The sequence below is a fragment of the Anas platyrhynchos genome, chromosome 1 (assembly GCF_047663525.1).
Source record: "Anas platyrhynchos isolate ZD024472 breed Pekin duck chromosome 1, IASCAAS_PekinDuck_T2T, whole genome shotgun sequence".
Lineage (NCBI taxonomy): Eukaryota > Metazoa > Chordata > Aves > Anseriformes > Anatidae > Anas > Anas platyrhynchos.
The window spans coordinates 111,108,414-111,131,705 of record NC_092587.1 but is presented as its reverse complement, the minus strand read 5'-3'; the positions used below and the strand labels follow the sequence as shown (position 1 = coordinate 111,131,705).

The 23,292-nt window shown below is 44.4% G+C and overlaps 2 protein-coding genes across 5 annotated transcripts in view; both read right to left on the bottom strand.

Annotated features, from left to right (window-relative positions):
• The window catches only part of MRPS6 (mitochondrial ribosomal protein S6), a 46,233-nt gene extending 24,478 nt beyond the window's left edge, over positions 1-21,755 (bottom strand). Inside the window, exon 1 of the mRNA XM_072026673.1 lies at positions 21,616-21,755. Within this exon, the coding sequence (XP_071882774.1) occupies positions 21,616-21,660 (45 nt within the window). The 5' untranslated portion in view covers positions 21,661-21,755. The remainder of the gene's footprint in view (positions 1-21,615) is intronic.
• SLC5A3 (solute carrier family 5 member 3) lies at positions 153-21,762 on the bottom strand. Of its 4 annotated transcripts, none has more exons than XM_072026650.1 (3): positions 21,616-21,762; positions 12,218-12,351; positions 153-8,400 (listed from the first exon to the last, which is right to left on the bottom strand). In XM_072026650.1, the coding sequence occupies exon 3, from the start codon at positions 8,096-8,098 to the stop codon at positions 5,957-5,959; it is 2,142 nt and encodes a 713-aa protein (XP_071882751.1). In that variant the 5' UTR covers positions 8,099-8,400; positions 12,218-12,351; positions 21,616-21,762; the 3' UTR covers positions 153-5,956. The 4 variants fall into 4 exon arrangements, with proteins under 4 accessions (XP_071882751.1, XP_071882758.1, XP_038022068.1 ...); XM_072026657.1 differs by having other exon boundaries at positions 12,218-12,348; positions 21,616-21,754; XM_038166140.2 differs by lacking the exon at positions 12,218-12,351 and having other exon boundaries at positions 21,616-21,759.
• Between the last annotated feature and the right edge of the window lie 1,530 nt (positions 21,763-23,292).

Genomic DNA, 23,292 nt, shown 5'->3' with positions numbered 1-23,292 from the left:
CTCCTCCAACCAAATGCCCGTACCCTGCTTCAAGAGGTTTGCCCTTCTGCAACGGGGGAGGTATTCTCACATAGATGTGAGGCTTATCACAGGCAAGAATCCATGAGACACAATTACATACAGGTTCTGCAAAATAGCTTCACAAATATCTATTCTGTTTTTTCCTCTATTTTTATTGAAACTTTGTACAGAAGTTTTAAACATTTCCATACAATACTTTTAGACAGGACAAAATGCCATGGTAAAGGAATGTAAACTGCAAGAAACACAGTCTGAAGTATCCAAATACTCTCTAACAAGAGTTTTAGTTTGAAGACTAATGCAGTAGGCAAAATAATATGCATACAGTATACAAAGAACAGTATACACAGGGCCAGCAATGCTAACTATGAAAATTTGCATCAGATTTACTTCAAAGATTTATAGCAATATGATAATTCTATACACTAGACCAAAATTAATTTATCATACATCGTTTCTATGACAAAAAGCTTGTCATTATGGACAGTAGCAACTTACAAGTATAATTAAGCTGTATTAATCTCATTAACACTTCTAAAACTATATTCCTACTACAATAATTTTTTCAGTATATTGTCTTATAAGATCTTAATAGACCTTTAAATAACACTTTACCAAAAGAGAGACCTGGATCCATTATAGCGATCTTATCTACATGCCCATTTGGCTTATTTCAAAACAAAATAGAACCAAAAAAAAAAAAAAAAGAAAAAAAAACAAGGGACAAGGAAAAAAGGCAGGTTTCAAATGCTATATGATATCATTTGGTTTTGGTCTGAAATGTATCTTAGTAGAATAGTTTAAAAAAAAGGCAGTTCATTAACTGGTATTTTATATAAAATCTGCAGAAAAATACAACAGCAACAAAAAATACTTCACAGATATTTAAAAAAAACATATCAGAGATACAAGGTAAAGCAGCATCACTTTGACACTGTGCTTCAAAAATAAGATGAATGAAGAGACTGCTCTAGTGATATTAGAAAATTTGCTTTCTTCTTGAAGAAGACTACTAACATTTTGCACAGCAACTATTTTTATAACCACCTCATTTAAAAACGTGTATTCATAGACACAGAGAATTGTCATATCATTACCATTTTTGCTCAAAGTGTCTGACTTTACACAGTGAAACTGATAATGCTAAGTGTCACCAGATGTCACTATACCATGAATTCAATATTAGAACAGAAGTGAAGCAAATGCCTTTGAACCAACACCATAAAAGAAATCATAGAAAGTGTTTTGTAAACAAAACAAACCACTTTGCAAAACAAGAGAGTTCAGAGATCTCACAGTGAAATCAGAAATCTAATTATATATGTTTACATTCTAGGACTACTCTTTACCTTAGGCCAATTAAAGCACATTAAACCATTTAATTATATACAAACATTTTCTTAAAAAAAATTTAAAACATTGCACACAAGTTTGCTTTTTAACATCACGTAACAAGGTTAGTTTTATTTTCAAAAACAATTACATTTAAGGGCACAGAACATACAGAATACCAAATTAACAGATGAGTATTTTTGCTTTGCTATACATGCTAAATCCAAAGATTTCCTCAAAAGAGTTGGAGCTTATCAACTCCAACTTCTTCCACGTATCCTGTTCTCTGAAAGGGAGCATCTCCCAACGCCTCCTTTATCTCAGGATTTAAAAAAATATATATATAAAAAAAATAAAGCTGTATGTTTTAAAGTTGTAAGCATCTTCTGCTTTAAGTGTTCATGCAGAGATCCTTTGACGGCTCTGCCCACTTCACTGTAACCTTGTGGGAAATCCTTTCCACTACTCAGTTACAGTACTTTCATGACTTGCATCAGAAGTCTCATGCTGGCCCTTCTGGGATAAGGGTGAAAAGGGAAACACAGATTTGGAGAAGTAAAAAAATACAAAAGGGTATACTGAAGGCCATTTTAATTTCTTACAAAACTCTCACCATTTCCTTTCAGGTATTAGCAAAAGCTAACAGGAAAAACAAAAACAAAACAGTTAAAAAAAACCTTTGGCAGAGAATAGCTTCAAATCATTCATTTAAAAAAAATTAAATAAGAATAGTCTCCCAGAACATACTATTAAGTGCTCAAGAAGCCTTCTTTTTTTGACTTTTTTTTTTTTTTAATTTAAATAAAAGGCTTTAACAAATTTCTGGGAGAAGATTAAAATATCTTAACAGAAAAATAAGTTAAGGGGAATAACAACAAAAAAGGTGTCATTCCAAAACAACTTTTTCAAGACTGTCATTCTAAGTTCAAGGCAATAAATAAACCCCTCGCTGCAGAGACAGAAGCCAAGTGTCCTCCTGGCTCTACCCCTGCACAGCTAGCCAGTCCCACCTCGGAGGAGGCCAGTCATTAAAATTTATGGAACCGATTGTCCATTGTGGGAGACACTCTGTGGTTTTACCAGACTGGAAAGTTGGTGCTTGAACCAAAACATATTAACCGGGGTTCTAGGTAGGTCATGACCAGAAAATTAGCAAAGGCATGTTTACGCTATAAAAAACCCTCAAGCAGCTTCTTACACTGTAGTCCGTAACTCAAGGTGAGGTACTTGCTCACCAACAGTTTGCTTGAAGCCTTTTTTTTTATTATTATTATTTATTATTTTTTTTTGGATAAAGGGTTTTCATTAGGTGGTTACATGCAGCGAAGAATATTAGCAAGTTTTACGACCTCTAAGACATACAAGCAGAACACAATTGAAGAGGCCGACGTTAGGCAGAGAGTAGCATAGAAACGTTTTCAACTAAGAGAAAAAAACACTGGAGAAACAATTTGCTTAAAAGCTTCTTCACAATAACAGTCTGAAAGGTGGGGGGATGCAAAGTAATACTTCTTAAAGATTCTGACTGCCTGCCAATTATCACTGTGATTAATTCAGCAACTTGTTAGTTTAGCAAAAGATGGAATATATTAACTGGAATGCAGAGTGTCTCAGATTCAACAGTCAAATGTTGCACTGCACATTTGGGGAGGATTGTGACTCCATATGATGGTCAAAGAATCAATTTCATCATGGATCTGATTGTAGTTACACTGCCCAGGATACATGCATCTTATGCATTAACTATTTAAACAGAGCTCTGTTTAAAGAGCACATGGCCTGGGGGAAGAAATGAGGAAAAAAACAGGGAAAAGACATGAGAAGCAAACCACTATTCAGGTGGCAATAAAAGCCATGCCTTCAACTTCATAACCACGTAAGGCACCCTGGAAAAATAAGCAAGGATGAAGCAACAGGGTCCCTGAGCTAACCTGGCTTCACTTCACAGGTTAGGTGGCAATGTATTTGTTAGTACTAGAGCCAAGAGGACTGGTCTGGAAAACCCAAGTACCAGCCACTGATGGAAAAATACGCCGAGTTGTTAAGGGACAGTGCCTGGCACCTGAGTCTCTTTCCCTGTGCCAAACCTGACATTCTAGATCCTAGGCTTTTCAAGGAGATATTACTGATCTGAGGCTTATCCTTACCCTCCAAATTTATCTTTCACTCCACTGTGATCAATAAAGTTTCATCCTAGGCTACTTTATCCTGAACAGAAGCAATTAATTATGTTTTGTATCTTACTTTACATATAATATCATCCTTCCCAGTTCCCTCCGCTTATGAATTAAGATTCCATTAACATACCTCACATACTAGGGCTTCACCTAGTCCTATTAAAAAAGATTTTATTTTTTTTCCTGAATGAAGGCAGCCACACAAACTAAGAAAACGTGTCTTGTCACACTGGTATTAACGTTAAGACTCAGGTATGGTAACTCTCCTCCATATATTACAAGACAGCTCTGACACTTATTACTGTATTTCCAGTTATTCTACTTTCCAGTGGCAACAACTAAAAGTGGACAAAAGTTAGGCATCTCATCCTCCGATTAAAGGCTCAGAACTAATAGGATTCAACTGATTTCAAAACAAAAAAAAATCCCCCACACAACTAGACATCGATCAGTTTATCTGAAAATATGCATTATATACATCATGCTACTATAAGCTCTTTCAACAGCCTGCAGCTTCTGGGACCACTCTAATGGAAAGCAAACTTTCTCTAGCAGTCAATGGCAAGATTAACTCAAATTTCATCTCTACAGAACTTCTTGAGTTTACATTAAGAAATTAGACTGTGCCAAGGAGACGTTTCTGGACCCTTGAATCTACACCGTTACACAGTCAGCATGGTCCCTTGGGCCGTCTTTGGCCTGGCCAGTTACTGCTCTCCCATACAATTCCCCAGAGAAGCTCAGGAGCAAAGACAGCTGCAGAAATTATTTTTGGAGGCAGTTCTGTGGGGTAAGGGAGCTCAAAGGTGTATGGCCACTCTGTCAGCAGGTCTTAGGGCCTGACACCCAGCCCTGACTTCATCCAGCCTGTGACTATGCACGTAACCAGGCCGTAGCCTGGCTAAGCGATGGCCACCAAGCTAAACACTGCTGGTTTCCAGTAAGGGTAAAAGCACCCAGGCTGGGGACAGGTCCTCCTGTTTTACTGAGGGGGCAGTCTGCTGGAGCCCATGGACCCGCCAGCACATGTACCCCACAGAACTGGAGGACTTCATCATTGTCCTCTGGGAGGAGAGACCCTGACTGCCTCAACATCTACTAACCACCTGTGACTGCCCAGGAAAAGGTTCAGGTTTTGGGGTGTTTTGTTTTTATTTTTTTTTTGAGGAGTCCTCAAATGCCAGCACAGATGACTACTGCAGTTGCTCCTCATCTCCTGACAAAGAATGCTTCAGGACTCATTCCTTAAAAAAGGTCTGGGAGCAAAAGGAGAAGTAGGGTAAGGCATTAGGTAAAAGGACTCTAGAAAACAAGGACCACTTCCACCCCTTTCCCCAGACTCCTCCTCCCTTCCCCCTTCTTTTTGTCCCTTTACAGACCCAGCAGTGGTAGGACTGCGGCATATTCCCTTTTAGACAAACATCACAGAGGAAGATGGTTATTTTTTGGTGTGTTTACCAAACTGAAGACATGCAAGCTTCCCGTTTCTCTTTCTCCCATGTGGTAGAACCTATGTGGTAGAACCTATGTGGAGGCTTCTCTCTACAAAGAGGCTAACCCTAATTATGTCAATGACAATACAAGGCTAAAGGTTTGGGGACAGACAAGGTTGAATATATAATCTTTCAGCATACTACAAGTGTCCAATAAAGAGAATTCCTTTCCTCCTCCCCCCATTGAGGGTTTGTTATCTCCAGGGTGTTTTTGTTTTCAGATATACCAATTTTTCAGTAATGAAATTAACAGTGAATTAAAAAGAAAAGACATTTCCTTGCAGGGAAAAATGACAGAAAGCTATTGACAGGTATCACATTTTAAATACTACAAGATGAGAAAAAATATCATCCTGTTGTTGCCATAAGAAAACTGAGAAACTGAAATACCTAGAAGCAGTGAGCGAAATTCATATGTATTAAGTTGGCCAAGGTAACACAGTTACATTACAAAGAACAACTATACAATAATGTGTATCACAGCCTTACATTTAAAAATCTTTCAACACAGCTTTAATCGTTTCAGATTTTACACGTAGGTAAACGATTACTTGTTGTTATCTTCACCTTCATGTTGACTGAACTCTAGAGCTGCCTGACTTCAAACACAGCCACCTGCCTGCCTTTGGTATATTTATACACGTATTTGTGGAAAAAGAAAAGGTTAATACTGCAAATGGGGAAAAGAAAAGAGAAGAAAAAAGACAAAGGGGAAAAGGGAAAGACACCACACAACACATTCTGCCTTCAGCAGAGATAGGACAACACGTCTCAAATGGTCTCTAAATAGGCTAAAGTTGAGTTGATTTTACAATTATAGCGTAAACAATGCCTGGGTTGCGGTTATGTTATTTGGAAAAAAAATAAAAAATCTCCAGAGACCTGTATCAACTTCTGTATGTTTAGCCATACCCTTAAAAGTTCACTATTCACTCACAAAGAGAAATAGACAAACATGAATATTCCAAGCGAACAGACACAGACCAGTCCAGTATTTAGTAATAGCTTAACTTTTGGAGTCTCTTCCAGCATTTGTAAACAAACAGTCTCTTCCTCAATCTCCCGAACAGCTCTCTTGTTCATGTTTTTACTTTTAAAGCCACAGAACCAATCTATGAATTTCAAATGTCTCTCTCTATCATCAGTTTCTTCCTCACGCTTTTTCTCACCCATCAAAGCTGCTTGTCCGTTCGAATAGCAATCCACTGGTGTCTCGACTTCAGAGTGACTTACAGAAATCACTGGGTTGCTGTCATCTCTGCAAGTGACCAGAAGATTGATATCCTCAGGCTTAATATTTTTAATGTTTTCTTCAGATTTGCCGTTTGGAATGATATGATTAGCGTTTTCATTGCACCTCAAGATGTTCTTTTCTTGCACTTTGTACAGCTCCCCCTTTGCAGTATGCTCTTTCACATTCCTGTTTCTCACGGCCCAGAAAGTGGTTGTCCGAACCTGTTCCTTTGTAGGTGGAGGTGTAAGCAGGCTTACTATAAAGGTCACAATCCCAGTGATCCAGAACAGGGCTGTAGCGACATACATGTAATGGATGTTTTTGATAAAGCTTGGCCTAGTATCCGGCTGGTTACACTCCGGAGCGCGATAGATAAACGCCAGTACCAACCGTATGGCTCCGAGGACAAACCCAGCCATTCCACCATAGAATGCCCCCTGTTCATTGCAACGCTTCCAAAATATACCCATAAGAAACAGAGCAGCCACCGGTGGGGTCAGATAGTCTGCTACCTCTTGAATATAAAGGTACATCTGACCGCCTTGCATTTCTACGATTATCGGGACCCAGGCAATGCTTATAACTACCATGAACGCCACAAAGACTCTTCCTACAATCATCAGTTCTCTAGACGTCGCGCTCTTCCGAATGAGTTTGTAGACATCAAGCGTGAATATGGTGCTGGCACTGTTGAATATAGAGTCCAAGTCACTCATCAGTGCAGCAATCATCACAGCCATCATCAGTCCCCGCAGACCAACTGGCACAAGTTTCATCACCAACCGTGGGTAGGCAATGTTAGAGCATCCAGCTCTGCTCCCGCAGACTTGAAAGCAGTGTTCTGGATTAATGCAGGCGATATCATCTGCAAACAGTATTCGTGAAATCATCCCTGGGACAACTATAATAAACATCGGCAGCAGCTTTAAGAAGCCTGCCATCAGAGTGGATCCTTTGGCATGAGCAATGTTTTTTGCAGCTAAAACTCTCTGAACTATGACTTGGTCAGCACACCAGTACCAGACAGAAGCTGGGGTCTGTCCCAACAGAAATCCAGGCCAGGGAATATCTTCGTCTGTTGGCTCACGCAACATTTTAAGAGCGTCAGGCTTTGGGTCCACATTGCAGGAATCGGTAGTGGAAAGGTTGTAGGTTAACAAGATAGACGTGATATTTGGTGATGCTAACATGTACCTTCTTTTAACTTCTTCAAACCCACCAACCTCCAGAATACTTATGATCATAAGTGTGAGGGCACCAATAATCATAAGCAGAGCTTGAAGGGTGTCTGTGTAGATGACAGCCACAAGACCTCCAGTCACAGTCAACAGCGCAGTCATTCCAATAAGGAGGATTACTGACAAATAGAGGTTCCAACCTAGCGATTCTTGAATAAAAAGTGCCCCTGAATACAAGTCAACTGAAAGTTTGGTGAAGATATAAAGAATGAGAGACAACGCTGCAAAATAGATTTGAATTCTATGCCCTCCAAAACGCTTGGACAAGTATTCAGGCATGGTGTACACTCCCGACCGGATGTAGACGGGGACGAAGACCCATCCTAAAAGCTGCAAAAGCATTAAGGCGTTGAATTCCCATGCACCTACTGCAAATCCACTCGCCGCTCCAGATCCTGCGAGCCCAATGAAATGTTCACTTCCAATATTGCTCACAAACAAAGATGCACCGATAGCTACCCAGGTCATAGAACGCCCTGCCAAGAAGTAGCCACTTACGGTGCTTCGATTGTATTTCCACATGGCAAAAAAACCTATGCACATTACAAGCACGAAGTACAGAGCCACAATGGCAATGTCTGCTGTTTCCAAAGAAGCCCTCATTTTTGTAAACAAAATGACTTCGCACAGCTGACGTCCACTTCTCGCCCCCCAGCAAACGTCTCTTAAGCAACACGTGAACCAGTTAACATTTATCAACACTGCGGATCAAATTCTTTGTCCCTTGGTTTGCTGTCCTGATGCTGGTGGTTGTGGTACATTTACTTTCTCCGCTTCTCAAATGGAAATTTGGAACTTAGCACGCACTTTTAATCCACATTCCACAAGAGCATCAGCCTTAACTCAGTTGATGTAGGAGAAATTCTTAGTTGCAGCTAAGTTTAGTGAGGCCTACTGTACCAACCCTGCAAGGCAGCAAAGACAAAAGACAAAGATTGAATTAGAGAAGAATTTCATGAAGTAATGAGAAAAAATTTGAAGTCTAGCAAAACAATCACTGAACACCACAGATTTTCCCCCTTATATTTCCTGCTGCATTTATGCAATCCATAACACACATACATTAAATACTTGTAAAACTAAGAAGTAATTCCTTTTATAAGTCAACTTTAACAAGTACCTTAAGAGGCGCGGCAATTCCAGACTATTAAGTGACCCAAATTCCCCAGAACAAGGCAAGAAACACAAATGCATTTTTATTATTTCATTACTTTACAGTCTCTCAAGTCTATTTCTCAAGCAACTAAAAAGGCCTTCCCCTTGCAGGCAATCTTAGGAAAAAGAGAAAACACAAAGGAACTTTACTCTGGCTAGTCATTTCCTGCATTCCTCTAGCACTTCACCCTACAAATCCTGATAGATCCTGATGTAACATGCATGCACTGGAGACACCAGCTGGCTGCTAGAACTAGGAAAGTGAGGACATAACGCTGTCAAAAAACAACATACATTTAAGATCCCCCGAAGAATCGAGGTTATTCTGTAGGATTTAAGCAAGTTTGCACCTGTCTGGGGTACAGATTATCACAACAGGGTTACATTTTATGCCAAAAGCTCTTCACGCATACCACACACACACACACAGGGTGAAGAAAGTCCCATTCAGCCACATGACAAAAGCAAAACTATGCCTGACATCCAACTTCAGGGTATTTGTCTTCCACGTGCCTTTTTATACCTGCACCCATGTGGTTTTGGGATCCTCTGGGATCACTCTAGGCACCAGGAGGAAGAACCAGGTGGATTTTGGCAGCTTCCATTTGCTAGGATGCCAGGAAGTGCTGTTCCCAGCACCACTCCTTTGCACCCAAGCATGAAGAGGATCCCATTAACCTCAGGGGCAGAAAGTCTGGAAGGCAAGCATACCCTGTTGTTCTATTTCTGAGCCCCCCAGCCATACCCCATTCCACCAAAGCATGTCAGTGAACAAAGGAACTCATTTAAACAACAAGGATTGCAGCACTCAAAGTGGAGGGAAGGGGATAATAAAAAGGTTTGCAGGCAGATAACCAAGACAGTGGGAAAGGATGAGGGGATTAAAGAGCTGCATTATGATTCCTGTCTCTCCCATGGAGAAAGGATGCTCATATCTCCTATTTCTACGTTGGAAAATATTTACCTATGCCCATCCAAAATCATTTAATGGGTTTACAAAGGGCTGAACATGAGGTTTTTCTGCTCCCATTACCTAATAGGCACAGCCTTGGTATTCAAGCTTATTCAGAACAGGGTCTGACCCCATTCCTCTTTCCCACATGTTAACAAAGGTAGGTACACAGATCACCAACTGCTGTTCTGACCGTAATGTCTATCAGCCTTCTAAGTCCTACAAGCATCAGTTTTAGGTACTCCCCCTTCCATCTCATTTGCAGAATCACTGAAGCTCACATTTCCCCTTGAATTCATCTCTGATTAATACAAGCACCTAGATAACATACCAGTATATGGGTGGTTTCCTGTTCAGCACCCCTGTAGTATAGTCACTTGGTTAAAAATTTAAAAGTAAATAAAAACATTACACGTTCTCAAATAGACCGTAGTAAGCTGTAGTTCAGGTTGAAAAACATGTGTGCACACACCCTCTGCCTTACTTCATGCCTTACTGATGGCAGCAGAGGTGATGGCATAGGAATGCGCACTTCTCATTAAGGCAGATGCATTTTTAAAAAAGCTTACAGCAAACCACAGCTTCAGCCTTAAGGAGAAATTCACAATCATGTTACTTGTATGAGCTGGCTGTTTTTCAACAGTAGCTCAGAATCAGAACGAGATAATAAGGGTTCCCCACCACCACCACAAACCCACATGAGAATACAGATATTCATTCTGCGGGAGCTATAGCCAATAATGAGAGACTATGGAGACATGGCACAAAATGGACTGATTACAGTAGTGTGCTAAATTTATCGTGCTCATAAGCCTCAAGCCACAGATGTATTTTAAATTCTTCCATAGAAGAATTCGTATTTATCCCCACCCACAATTGCAGCAGAAGTTAAGTGGTCTACTCCACGGTTTAATTTAACCCAACATAAAATTCTAGACACTGCGGATCGTGTGGTGCCATCAGATGCAAGTGTTGCACGCTATTCTTGCTCTTAAGCACTTCCAGGTAACACTTCAATAGTGTTGCCTCTTTTGCTACATTTCCCTAAGTTTTCAAGTGCAACCACATTCTAACATTTATGCCAACAATGCAAGTATTTTAAGGGAAGTGGAAGAAGAGGTAACTGACACATGGTGGAAAAGAAGAAAAACTGCTACACAGAGAGTCAGAATAATGGGCAAGATAAATAAATTGTAAGTAGTTACACTCTCCCTCTTCTACTGTCCTGCTATTTTGCTGAAAAAATGTTGGACTTGAACTTTAGTTCACTTTCCAACATTTTCCCTGTAGGTTAATCAAAGACCTTGCAGAACTATGCTATACTGTGACATATATAAATCATGACAATGTTCAATGAAACTACATCTACCAGACAGAAGAGGTACCCAGCTCACGGTACGGCTATTACAGGCACATTCAATCCCTCTGAAAAATGCGTAAGTAGAAGATGCAGCTGCCCTTGAATAAGTTGTGACATTTCTCAATTAGGATACTTGCCAACTACTATGGGCTAGTCCTAACCAAAATAAACAATACGTGAAGTTTCTTGAGTATTTTCTACTGGAAGGTACAGCCAAATCATGCATTTTAAACAAGCAGTCTACAGAGGCTTTGTACCATCACCTTTGTAATCAACATCTGAAATCTGCAGGGTTCAGCTTGCTCTAGGAGGAAGGTGGAAAGTTTTCAGTAGCCGCTACAAATTTGCTGCACTGTCACTAAATTACTGCACTAAAGTAGCCTCTTGTACCAGTTTCTTATTAGACCTAATTCTAAAATAACCCTGGAACTTTTTTTTTCATTACGAAAATGAGACTCGTCCCTCTGAACTTTCAGCAAGTTATGACCTCAAGTCTTGAGAAGGACTTTTGAGACGCCCCATGTGAGTTTAATCTCCAGTTATTAGAGCAGCATATATTGTGGCACTGACAGAAAAAAAAAAAAGACAGAAAGACAGCATTGCTGCCAAGGACTGTGAATTTTTTCCCTAGAGCTGTTTTCTGGCTGGATCATATCAAAGACGCAAAACAATGTTTTTCCCTCTTGTGTGAAGATAGAAGGCTACAACTCTGGTGAAACAATGCTCATGTCTCTCCAACAGGCAGCCCATGCTATAAGAGAAGAAAAGTCTCAATTCCCCCAAGAGATACTAGATAATGTGAAGCAGATTGAGGGTGGGATTTTTAGGAGAAATTAATATGATTGCTTTAAAGGAAAACTTTCTCCACAGTGCTTTTCTAATAAGATGGGCCTTTAAATATGCCAGAATCAAACTGCTCTAGCCCTGAAGCAACCATTTGGTTTGTGCTTAGTCTATTTCTCTTCTTTGCAGATGGGAAGTTTCCCAGTTTATTTCCCTTTCCTCTTGCAGCTAAAGAGATAGTCACAATGACCAAAGCTGTAAGGGTTAACCTGAGGATACAGACAGCCATGTATCACACAGAGTAGCCTCCACTCTCACTTGTTAGCAAATGAAGTATATACTTAACTTTGTTTATAGGCTACAGAGCAGTTTTGAGGGTCTTTTTTCAGAAATAGCATTTCTCCATTCTCACTTTTTCAACCAGGGGTATGGTAACTCATTCTAGCAGCATTTCACCCATTGCACAACTCACCTGCATAAGCAGAACGTACCCAGACTGCCAGGCTCAACACCTGATCTCTCCGCGATTTCACACCTTGAGCAGGCCTGTACAACATTCAACCCCTCGAGCGTGTTGTCTGTCCTTTTCAAACTGCAGGCTACCTGCTACAGAAACGCAAGTAAGTTCCTACCTGTTCAATGCTCCATAGTAAACACAAAGTTGTCTGAGGCAGCTTATCTCTCAGGAAAAAGAAAAAAAAAGAAAACCTCTATTCCATGTATTACATTTCAATACAGCACTCTAGAATACAAAAAAAAAAAGGAGAACAAAATGTTCCTCATCAAAAATTGATATGTATCAGCTTATTCTTAATGTAGCCTTCTTAATGTATGCCCTTGAGAAAGCAGGGGCTGCTCAACACAACCCTAAATGTCCAGAAACTGAGTTTCAGGACTTGCCCTCAAAAATGACTGGGTCAGATGGGACAGGCAAGATCGCACCCGAGACAGACATAGGTACATCACAGGAAGAAGGCAAACCTCAGAGGCAGCAGTGGACCTGTAGCATCTAATAAACCAGTTAAAGCCTGCAACATCATTTCCAGCAGCTCAACATGCTGGAGTGGAGGAGTACAGCCTTACAGTTAACCAAAGCAGCTGCCTGGCTCAGCCTGTCTGCCACATAGTTCCAGTTTGGGGCTGCAGATCCTACGTTAACACTTCTGCCACCTTGCAGAACACAGGTGCCTCTGTAGCACCTGTGTAAATTGCTGCCACCATAAAAGCCTGATTTAAGGTGCAAAGTTCAAGTCAAGTCGGCCACTCAAAGGAGTTACTACAAACATGTAACGTGCTTTTATGGCTGGGGTCTCAGGAATCACTCCAATGCCGTTCTTCATCATTCTACAGCAGCATCAGAAGAAGCAGCTTGCTCCATAATACATTCTTTTCTAAAGGACTGCTGAAGGAAACACGAGAGAAATAAGTAACTCACAGCACGCAGTTCAGCAGAAGAAACAGAGAAATGCATCTTCACAGAGGTGTGCTACACTTGCCCGTGAGGAAGGAAATGCTACTGTGGTCTCTTACAGAAGAGATAACTAGAGTATCGTGAGGTCAGATGAAGCTGAAGGCCAGTATGACTGACAGCATTAGCACAGTAAATCAAGGGTTTTTTTATTATTATTTAAAAATATAATATAAATAAATATATATTACATATATGCATGTATATAATATTTATCTCCCAACCTCCTGTCCTCAAAGCATATAACTCTTTCGTTCCCCCACCAAGTCACAAATTAAGGGGAAAAAAAAATGAGCAGAAGAGGATGCAGCTTTACTGTAGTGCTTACGCAGCACTTCCAAGCACAGCAGAAGCTACAAGGGTACTAAAGAATGACAAAGCAAGAGGAAGATGGTTTATTTTCTGGAACCTACATCACTAGCAGTGCCTCAGCAAGCCACTTCATGCCACTGCCTGTGGCTTTCACATTCGGATGGCTTCTTTCCTCATAAATCCCCAGCACTGTGCCAGGAGTAACAGATTATTTGTTTGTACCATTCTCAGAACTCCACACAGTTAAGGGGAGGAAGGCAAGGACAGAAGAAGGGAAGCAGAAATTTCCTTTTTATTAAAACAGAGGGCTACCAGAGAGAAAGATCATCTGCTCCATGCCTATCTAGGCATGCCGTAATCTGCTAACTCTTGTCTAAAGGAAGACTAGTCCACCAGCTTAGGTTAAACTGACTACTAGTTCAATGAAAACACATAGGTAGGGACTTCCTCTTCTGCTTATCGGATCAAAGAGCTGGCTGATGTTTACACAGGTAACAGATATTATCAGTTCCTGAGGAGAGTAGAAAGTACAGCTGCTCAGCACCGCTGAGGGACTGGACCATGCTTCTCTGGCACATTAGCAGAATCGTTCATGCCTTCACCAGAACTCCAGCAGATGGACACGAGGCTCAGATGCCCACAGCTGGGCTGTCACTATGAGCAGGCAGCTCCTTCCCTCAGCAAGGAAACCATGCTTTCCTTTGCAATTCCAGATAGACACATGACCTTCTTCCTCCTACACAGGAACTGGAAGCAAAAGAGGAAGGAGGGTACAGAGAATGCACGTGGTCAACAGTAACTAGGTAAAGAGCACAACAGGGGAAAGAGAGAAAGCAAGCCATTCTTACTGGGGTGGGGAGGGGTGCCTCCTCCAGGAGATGGCAAAAAAGAGAAGGTCCTGGCATCAGGCAGAATTTGCCATGCCAGGTAAGTTTGTAAAGATGTCAGCTGATATACTATGTTGGCAGCTGTGGAGGAACACTGAGCCTGAAAACTCAAATTCCTTCTTGTGGTGGCCTATTCGATGTTCAGAGGCGCCAACATTTCCACTAGCGGGCACTACTTATCTGTGGATAAATCAGTATAACAAAGTAGTTAGTGATTAAGACCAAAACAAGAGAATGGATGCAAGTATTTAACTTTCAGAGAGGACTTGGGACCACATAATCAGGGGAGTAGGACAGATGTTACCATCCTGTAAGAAGCACACCATCAGAAAGCAAATGCATCTCTCTACCACCGCTCAAGATGATCATTGTCTTTAGCTGAAAGGCACAAAGATGCAATCTAGTTGGAGGTTACTACCAGCACTCACCAGTAACTAAAATAATTGACATAATTCAGATAGAAAAATGTGTTGGTTCACCCCATCTGAAAAGGATTTTGACTAGGAGCGTAGGGACTTCAGAACCTACTTGAAGAAAGAGAAACGAACACTGAAGTGAGAGTCACCATGCAACTGGGCAGAAGAGGAAGCAATTCTTCCCAGAATTTCCCAGACTAAAGAGAAACACACAAAACACACCCTCATTAAGCTTATTCAGGACTTTGCCATATTCCTATCACATTTATGGCTGCCCACCATCTTTCCAACAACATGAAACATCACAAGTTTAATTGATAGGTGAGACCGAAGTTTTTTTGGGCATATATAATCCTAGAATTCAAGTTTGAGGCCTTCCACCAAGCTTCTTAGTCTGCTGATGGTCTTGCCAGATTCCTGATCCTTCCAAGGCATTTCAAGACACCAAAACGAGGCATAAGTGAAATTATCTTGATTAAAGAACAACTAGTACTATTCTTTGTAATTATCTACAGTGAAAGCTACCCAATTTCTTTTAAAAGAGTGTCAATGCAAGAGCTTTATTGAACACATTCCCCCCCTCCATCCATGCTCTGCATGTACCTCTGCTTTTACTTATTATTCCTTAAATGTTTGTGTAACTGAAGTACAAAAACAGGACAAAGCAGGACAAAATGATTAAAAAAAGGCAAGAAATAGCAGAACAGCAGTTCATGTGTAGTTCCTCCCATTCACATTTCCAGGGTTGATGACACTCTACGCCATCTGCTGCCCCGTGCTTGTTTCTGTTCCCTCTCTGCACCAGGAGCTTACATTTCTGTAGTCTCTCATTTCCAGTGCCAGTATTTGAGCTGGTGTTCCCACAGCACAGGTCCTTAGCTTGCAAAAAACCTTGCTCTGCTTTCTGAATTTAAATTTCTCTTTTTTTTTTTCTGTCCCACTTCTACACGACTAGGTGTATTTCACCCGTCTGTCCTCCCCCTCCTTGAATCCCCCCCCCCCTTTCACCTCATTCTTGCCTCTTCTGCAGGATGCACACCAGAGCCAGCCCTGCTGGTCCAGCAGGTAGGCAGCTTGGAAGGGAATAACCTGGTGGTTCTTTATGCTCTCAGTTAAACAGCACAGAGGCTGATACAAGCAGCACTATCAGACAACTGTTTGCACATAATCAACATTTACACTACGAGAGATTTGTCACAGAGGAGCTCTGAGCAGCTGTGGCTCAAAAAATTGACAGCCTGCTCTGGTTGGAGTCTGACAAAAACAAGACAAGTGACTTGATCGATAGACAACAACCCCCAAAGCAAGTTTCTGGTGGAAACCACCAGCATTACAGCTCTGGAACAAGGGACTTTGAGAAATGAGATCCTGAAAGAATTGGTAAGACAGCAAGAACTTTCATTGTTACAAACTATAGAGAAGAAAGCAAGTGTATAAATACATTCAGACTTGAGCTAATTTAGCAGGTAAGTCTAACTGACGTAATAGACATCTTTAAGAGTCACTAGAGGGTTTTTACAACAACAAAGAGCAATGGCATGATTTTATCACCACAACAGGTTCTCCTTCATTCATTTTACAAGCCTCTCCCTGATCACACACGCTGTGTGTACGTATATCCATTTACACACACAGTGAGCAAATGAAGAGGTGCAGAGCCAAAAGAGAATAGCACAGCTTGGACAGGTAGCAGGGGCAAAGAGGGGAGCTCTTATCTGAAAGTTTAAGCCGCCGTTTCTGCCTGCAGAAGAGCAGCTAGCCAAATCCCACCGAAGTCTGTCTGTCCCAGGACGAGCACAAGGTCCTGCCCACCGTCCTGCCTCAACACACAGGCTCGTGGCTTGAAAGCTTCGGGAACAAGAGGTGCAGAGTTAAACCTGGGCATCCCAGTACACACGTTCATCAGCTGAAGAAGGCTGTTTAAACCAAGAGGCTTTTGGCTATCTCATTCCTGCCATCAGCTTAGTACTTGCTTTGGACAACTTTGCCAAATTCATCTCGCTAACAACTATCTGCTATAAAAAGGTTTAAACTACGTCGTGGAAGAGAATAATCCTCTACCTCCCCCATATCCAAGCCAGGCACATATCCCACACTTGGCAGAAACTTAAAAGACAGGCTATTCTTGGGTCTTCAGATAGAAAAACGGCAAACGTCAGCCAAGAGGGTATCATTCCCCCAACAGGTCAACTCCAGCAATTCTGACAGAAATGCTAAGGGCAGGAAACAAAAGGCTGACTACTACAGGACAGTCAACTGCAGACCCTGTGGCTTTCCAATCCTCTTTTGGTTCCAGCTATTTGGCCTTCTTTCCAGCACCTCCCCCAGTACACAAGACCTTCCCAACCAAGTGCAGGAAGGGGAGGAAGAGTGTGCAGGAAAAACTGCACTTGTAATTCAGCTGCAAGAACAGGTAGGCTCACCAAAGAGGCAAGAAAATAAAAACAGTACCTGCCTGCTTACTGCCCTCTGCGCTTCCCCCACCCTCCTCCTAGCAGAAATCAAAAGCCCAATTGCTGCTGCTGCCTACGCAGCAATTAAGTGTAATAGTCAAGATGTCAAGCAACACTACTGCCCATTACTTTGGCTTTCTCAAAATAGCTGAACGATCTCCAAGGCAGCTAGGGCATTTCTGAAATGAGGCAACCTGCTCAGAAGGCAACAAAGAGGTGCTGAATACCAGCCACGCCGTGTGAACCTGCTAGCCAGACTGAGAGCCCAGATTTACCATCGTGTTGCAGCGGGACACAGAGGGTCCCCCAGCCCAGGGCTTTGTTGAAACAAGGTGCTCAGACTACGGTACATACTGTGGATTCCTCCTGTGCTGCAGGTGAAGACCACGCTGCTTGTAAAGTCTCAACACGCTTTCTTACTCTCAGTGAGATACTCTTCTATAAGGGGAGTCTTCGAGCTGCCTAGACACTTCAGCTGCAGTTGCAGTGCTGTCTGGCTGAGGACAGGCACCCAAACTCCATGAGCCACGCAGCAGTGAGAGCAGTGTGGGGGTCCCTGGTGGCCAGGGATTGAAGCAGGGCGCCTCGCATTGCCGCCTGGCTATCAGGCTGCTCAACAGCAGAGCACGAGGAAGCCATTTCCAGCTCTTCCTTCCCTTTCCCTTCCTTCCTTCCTTCCCCAGGCTCCCACGGGAGTTTCGGCAGGATCAGGAGGGCAGCAAGAGGAAGCCTGCCTGGAAAACAACCCATTCCCCAAAGGGAGAGCTCCTGCAAATTTGCTAGCAGGTCACTGCCCCTTCCTGCTGGCGGTCCCGTCCTGCCAGAACCTCCCCACCGAAAGCTGCTCTCCTGGGAGAAAGTTGGAAATAATTAGAAAATCATCTCTGGCTACGGAGAGTGAAGTTTGGAGCATGAACAGCTATGTCCTCACTTCGTATCTCTACCCTCCCCACAACTGCAGTCTTTGACTTCGGCTCTGGAAGGTTGGCAGTGTGTCTTTACACACGGCTGTGTGCTGCTGATAACCAGCAACAAGCCTGCCATCAACCTCTCCAAGCTCCTCATGCTATTTGTCACTGGCATTTTGAGTGTAAAGAGCCACAGACATAGGCAAAATTCATTATTTCCACCATAAGTTACACTTATTTCACTTCACTGGCCTCACATCCTTCTTTTTCCAACAGCATCTCCTCCTCGTACTCAAACACACAGCAATACAATCCAAGCCTCCCCCTGCAGCTGCTTCTCTAAGACAGTGAAGCCACAAAGAAATGCTGTGGGGTTTTGCTCTGTTTAAGGTATTTGTTTTGGGGGGCACTTTTAGGGATTTTTATTATTTAGGTTTTTCTTGGGAGTCAAACCAGGGTCCTTGCTGACTGAGAACTCTGTGCACGAACAATCTGCAAATAAGATTTTTACTACAAGTCAAATACCTGATCATACACTACCTAAACAACAGGGCAGAGAATGGTTGATAAAGTCACCATATCTTTTGAGATAAGTACATGCAGGCAACCAGCGATAAAGTTTGAGAAGTTTAAGTTTTTCCCCTTGCCCCCCACGCTGGGTACTGCATTTTTTAAGGCAACAAAAGGAAAGCTGAAGAGACTGAGGAAATCTGCCAAGAAGTGGACACAGGAGCATCAGGTGGGACTGCAGGGTCACAATGTCCTAGCAGAGGGCCCTGCAACCACACTGAGGCTAGCTGGATACGGAAGAGCCTTGCTGCTGCTCAACAGACTCTGCCAGTCCCAGCAGAAGGCACGTGCAAGAGAAGAATGACTTGAACCCACCTCAGACACAGGTAGTACTAGAGAGCAAGGGGGTTTAAAGCAACAAAAATGATCTGGGGGGAGAGTTTATTCTGCCTAGATCTACGAAAATGCCAAGGCAACTATTAAAAACAATTGTGGGCGGGGGAAATCCCATAGAATCACGATGTTTGCCTCCAAAGAAAGAGCTGTGAAAGCCTACCAGACTGCAGCTCTGCGAAGGTTTGCGCTCAAGCTGCTAGGGAGCCCGCAGGAGTTAACAACAGTGCTAAAAGCGTAAGAAAGACAGGCTGCAGGGGCTTATTTTTTTTTGCAGGGCAGGGGAGCTGTCAGATGAGGAAGAATACCGCAGACACCAAGAGAAGAGCCAGCACTTGCTCCAGCCTCAGACTGAAGGAGGTATTAGAGCTTGCAGCCACAGCACAGAGGGACCGGCGTGGTGAGCATCTGCCTGGGGTCACTGTATCGGAGAGCACTAGCGTTAAGAAGCCACGTAATTTATTCAGGACTGCATATGAAAACTCCAGCTTCCACAGGAAAGAAGTACGTAGTCGCTGTGTAATTTCACACTGAATTCAGGTCTCTGTATTTTGACTAATTAAAGTTAGCATTATGCTTCAGGTTGTGCGTTGTTACAGGATCATTAGGATCATTTGTCAGGATGCAGCAACACTGCGTAGCATAGAACCAGTACAGAAATTTTCTTCAAGTGTTTTCACTGCTCAGAAATGGCAACAGTAGTAAGATAAAAAAAAAAAAAAAAAAAAAAAAAAGAGCATCTAGAGATTAACTCCCTTGACTTTAGAACTATGACAAAGGCAGGTTAGAAACAGCAGTATTCCTGAACCAAAACTCGGTGCGTTACCACCACCACAAAGGACACTTTAAGATACATCTACTACTAGGAAAGAGCGTACTAGAGAGTCAAAGAGAAAAAGGTTGCAGATGTTAAATCCTGAGTGCATCAATGGCTCCTTAGAAGCATTTTGCAACTAAAAGCTTATCCCTGCATCTCAGTGCTCAAACACTTGGAGTCAAAGATGCTTTTCACCAGCACAGCACTCTACAGCATTCTTTCAGAGCAGTCAGTTTATTGGTGTCTCAGTATGTGAGATTTGCTATGCCTTCTGCCCTGTTCTGCATTTAGAGGCTCTGCACAGAGCAGTGCATCTCCCACACGAGCAGCATATATACAGAAAGCATCTCATCACCTTACCTACGGCTTACACGTGGACTGGGGGGACGGGGATGGAAGTCACCCTGTGACACAAGCCCAGCAAGAGAAGCATGTTTTGTCAGGCTGAATGCTGCTCCATGAGGTGGTGCAGCGATGCCAGCAGATTTGCTCCAGTTGCCGTATTTCTCCACTAGGGGACTCACCTGAGAAGTCTACTACAGCTTCTGCAGTTAAGCCAAGTTGAAAAAAAAAAAAAAAGCCAACCCTGACATGTGGATGCTACATGTAAAATGAATGGAAATGTACTAGTATATGTAGCACATGTAAAGCATGAAGACGTGCTCCCGTAACTACGGAAGAAACAGAGCAACGCTATTTAGCTTCCTGATATGCTACTGCGGAGAGAGGTGATCCTGTAAACAAAGGTTAAAGGCAGGAGCGAGCGTGTCCACACCAGGCGAGATCAGAAGGGCTGCAGGCTAGCAGAAGGGCTGCTACATTCCCACCCCAGCACCGCACACGAAGCGGGAAGGTGGCAGATAAACAAAAGGCTGCGGAAGGACTGGCGAAGGACCAGCACCAGCTACTGTTTTCCCAAAAAAAAAAAAAAAGAGAGGGTCCTACCTAGATGGAGATGCTTCTGTGTTATTAATATTTACGCTCAGGTCCACTCGCACACCCCTGGCCCAGCACCGCGTCACCCCAGGCTTATCGCCGTGCCGCCACCGGCAGCCCTTCGGAGGGGCGATACGGCCGGCCCTATCAGCGGGGCTCAACTGGTGTTACCAACGGAAAATAAGCGCGTTAAATGAACTAACTACACTATATATACGTATATATTTTAAAAAATGATGCCTTGAGGCTTCCGAGGGCCGGAGGGGCGCGGGGCTGGCAGCCTCCTGCCCGCAGCAAGGGGATGCCCGCAGTGTTGCCTCTGCTGAGGCGAGGCCAGGAGGCTGGGGAGGCCACCAGATGGGCACCCTACAGCACCCTATAGCACCCCACAGCACCCCAAGGGGGGGACTGAGGGGTGGTCATAGGGTCAATGGGGCTGGGGAGGGGTATGGGGGGGGTATAGGGGGTTAAGACCCTGGTGCTCGGGCTTGAGACCTGCGGGGGCTGTGCTGCTAGGTGCACAGCTACTAAGTCTTTTTGGGGGGAAAAATATGAGAAAAAATGAAAGATAAAAAAGGTGGAGAGAGGGCAGGGAGAGGCGCACGCGGGAGGCTGAAGCAGGCTGCGCAGCTCGGCTCCAAAATACTGGGGGTGGGGGGGAGGAAAATGAAGGGCCAAGGGGGTGCCCCCAGGGGGGGCAGGGGCCGGGGCAGGGCGCTGAGGGGGGGTCCGCGAGGCGCCGTCCCTCCCGCCGCCCCCCCGCCACTCACCCGTTGCATGGCTTTCAGGATCAAAGCCAGTTCATAGCGGGGCATCGCAGGGCTCGGCGGCGGCGCGAGGAGGAGGAGGAGGAAGAAGAGGATGAAGAGGAGGAGCGGGGATGCGGAGGGGGAGCGGGGAGGAAGAGGGGCGGCGGTGCGCGGAGAAGGGAGGAAGATGAGGAGGAGGAGGAAGAGGAAGAGGAAGGCGCGTTCCCAACGGCGGCTCCTGCCCGCGCGGCTCGGCGGCGACACAGACACCGGGGCGGGCGGGCAGGCGGCGCGGCTTAAAGGGCGCCGGCAGCTGCGCAGCCTCCGCCGCTCCGCCCCCTGCCCGCCGCTGGCGCCGCCTCCGCCGCTGCCCCGCACACGCCCGCCCGGGGTCCGCTGCCTCCCTCCTCCTCCTCCTCCTCCTCCTCCTGCGGCCCCCAGCGGGGCGGAGGGACGAGGGGGGCGATGGCGAAGCCCCCCGAGCCGCGCCTCCTTCCACCACCACCCCCCTCCTGCGGTGGCTCCGGGCTTGCGCCCGCCTTCCTGCTTGCTGGTGCTGCAGGGAGTGGAAATTTCCACTGCGACCGCCCCTCGCTCCCCCCCTCGGCACCCGGCGGGGCCTCGCAGCCCACGGCGGGGAGGCTGCGGCCACGGCCCCACGCTCACGGGTGGGGGGCACGGCGAGGGGGGCCCGCGGGTGGGTGCCCCAGGTGCCCTTCCAGAAGCTTCTGAGGGCGGCGGCGTGGCCGCCCTGCTCCCTCACGGGAAGCTGCCTGCCCTTGAGTGGAGGCGTCCTCGTGCCCACAGAGTTGGGGTCACTCCCAGTGAATGTTTTCTTTTTTATTTTTTTGTCTCAGTGCAGCACGTGGTTGTGTGTAGGTGCCTGAGGGACACCTAGGCTGAGGTACAGTGGCGAGGCGACCCCAATGGAGGGTCACTACACTCCAGCTTCCAGCCCTGACCGTGTGCTGCCAGTCCACAAACACCCACGGCCCCAGAAGAGGCACATTGGAAGAGCCTCACGGCATGGTCAGGCTGGTTTCAGAAAGATTTCTGTTCTCCACAGCATAGAAACGTGCCTTGAGGGTACCACCTAATCCCACGCACACGCTTAAGAGCATCCCAAAAACACAACACAGAACTAGCTTTAAAGAGAGATCTCGTGCTGAGTTTCTGCCCTGGGTTTTGAAGCCCTCTTGGCCTGGCCCTGCCTATGTTCACAAGGTGGCACATCGCTCCTCTCCTCACCAGCCATGGCTCCACCTGATGAGGATGCAGGGAAGAAGGCAGATCTCCAGACTAAACAACTTTAATGAAATAATATCCCGGCACCCCAGCTTCTTGCTGTATACCCGTGTCCCCTTGTACACCAAGCCCACATTCTCTCCAAAATATGCTGGAAATCCCACGCCCCCTGCTCTTTTCTTCAGCAGTGCCTAACCTCTTACTCATCATTTATGTACATCTTTAACCTCCTTGTAAAACAGAAGGGGAATTCATACCTCACTCTGAATTGACGTGTACTTTCACCAACTCAGACTACCTGCCTGCAGCCCCACCCCAGTCAGAGAGGCCTCAGCTGCCCATCCCTGCCCGTCTCTACCCAAAATAAATAAATAAATAAATAAATAACCATCAACTTGGCATTGCTTTCTTTTGCTCTGTTTGCACAGCAGTGATATAGTAGCTGGTAAAACA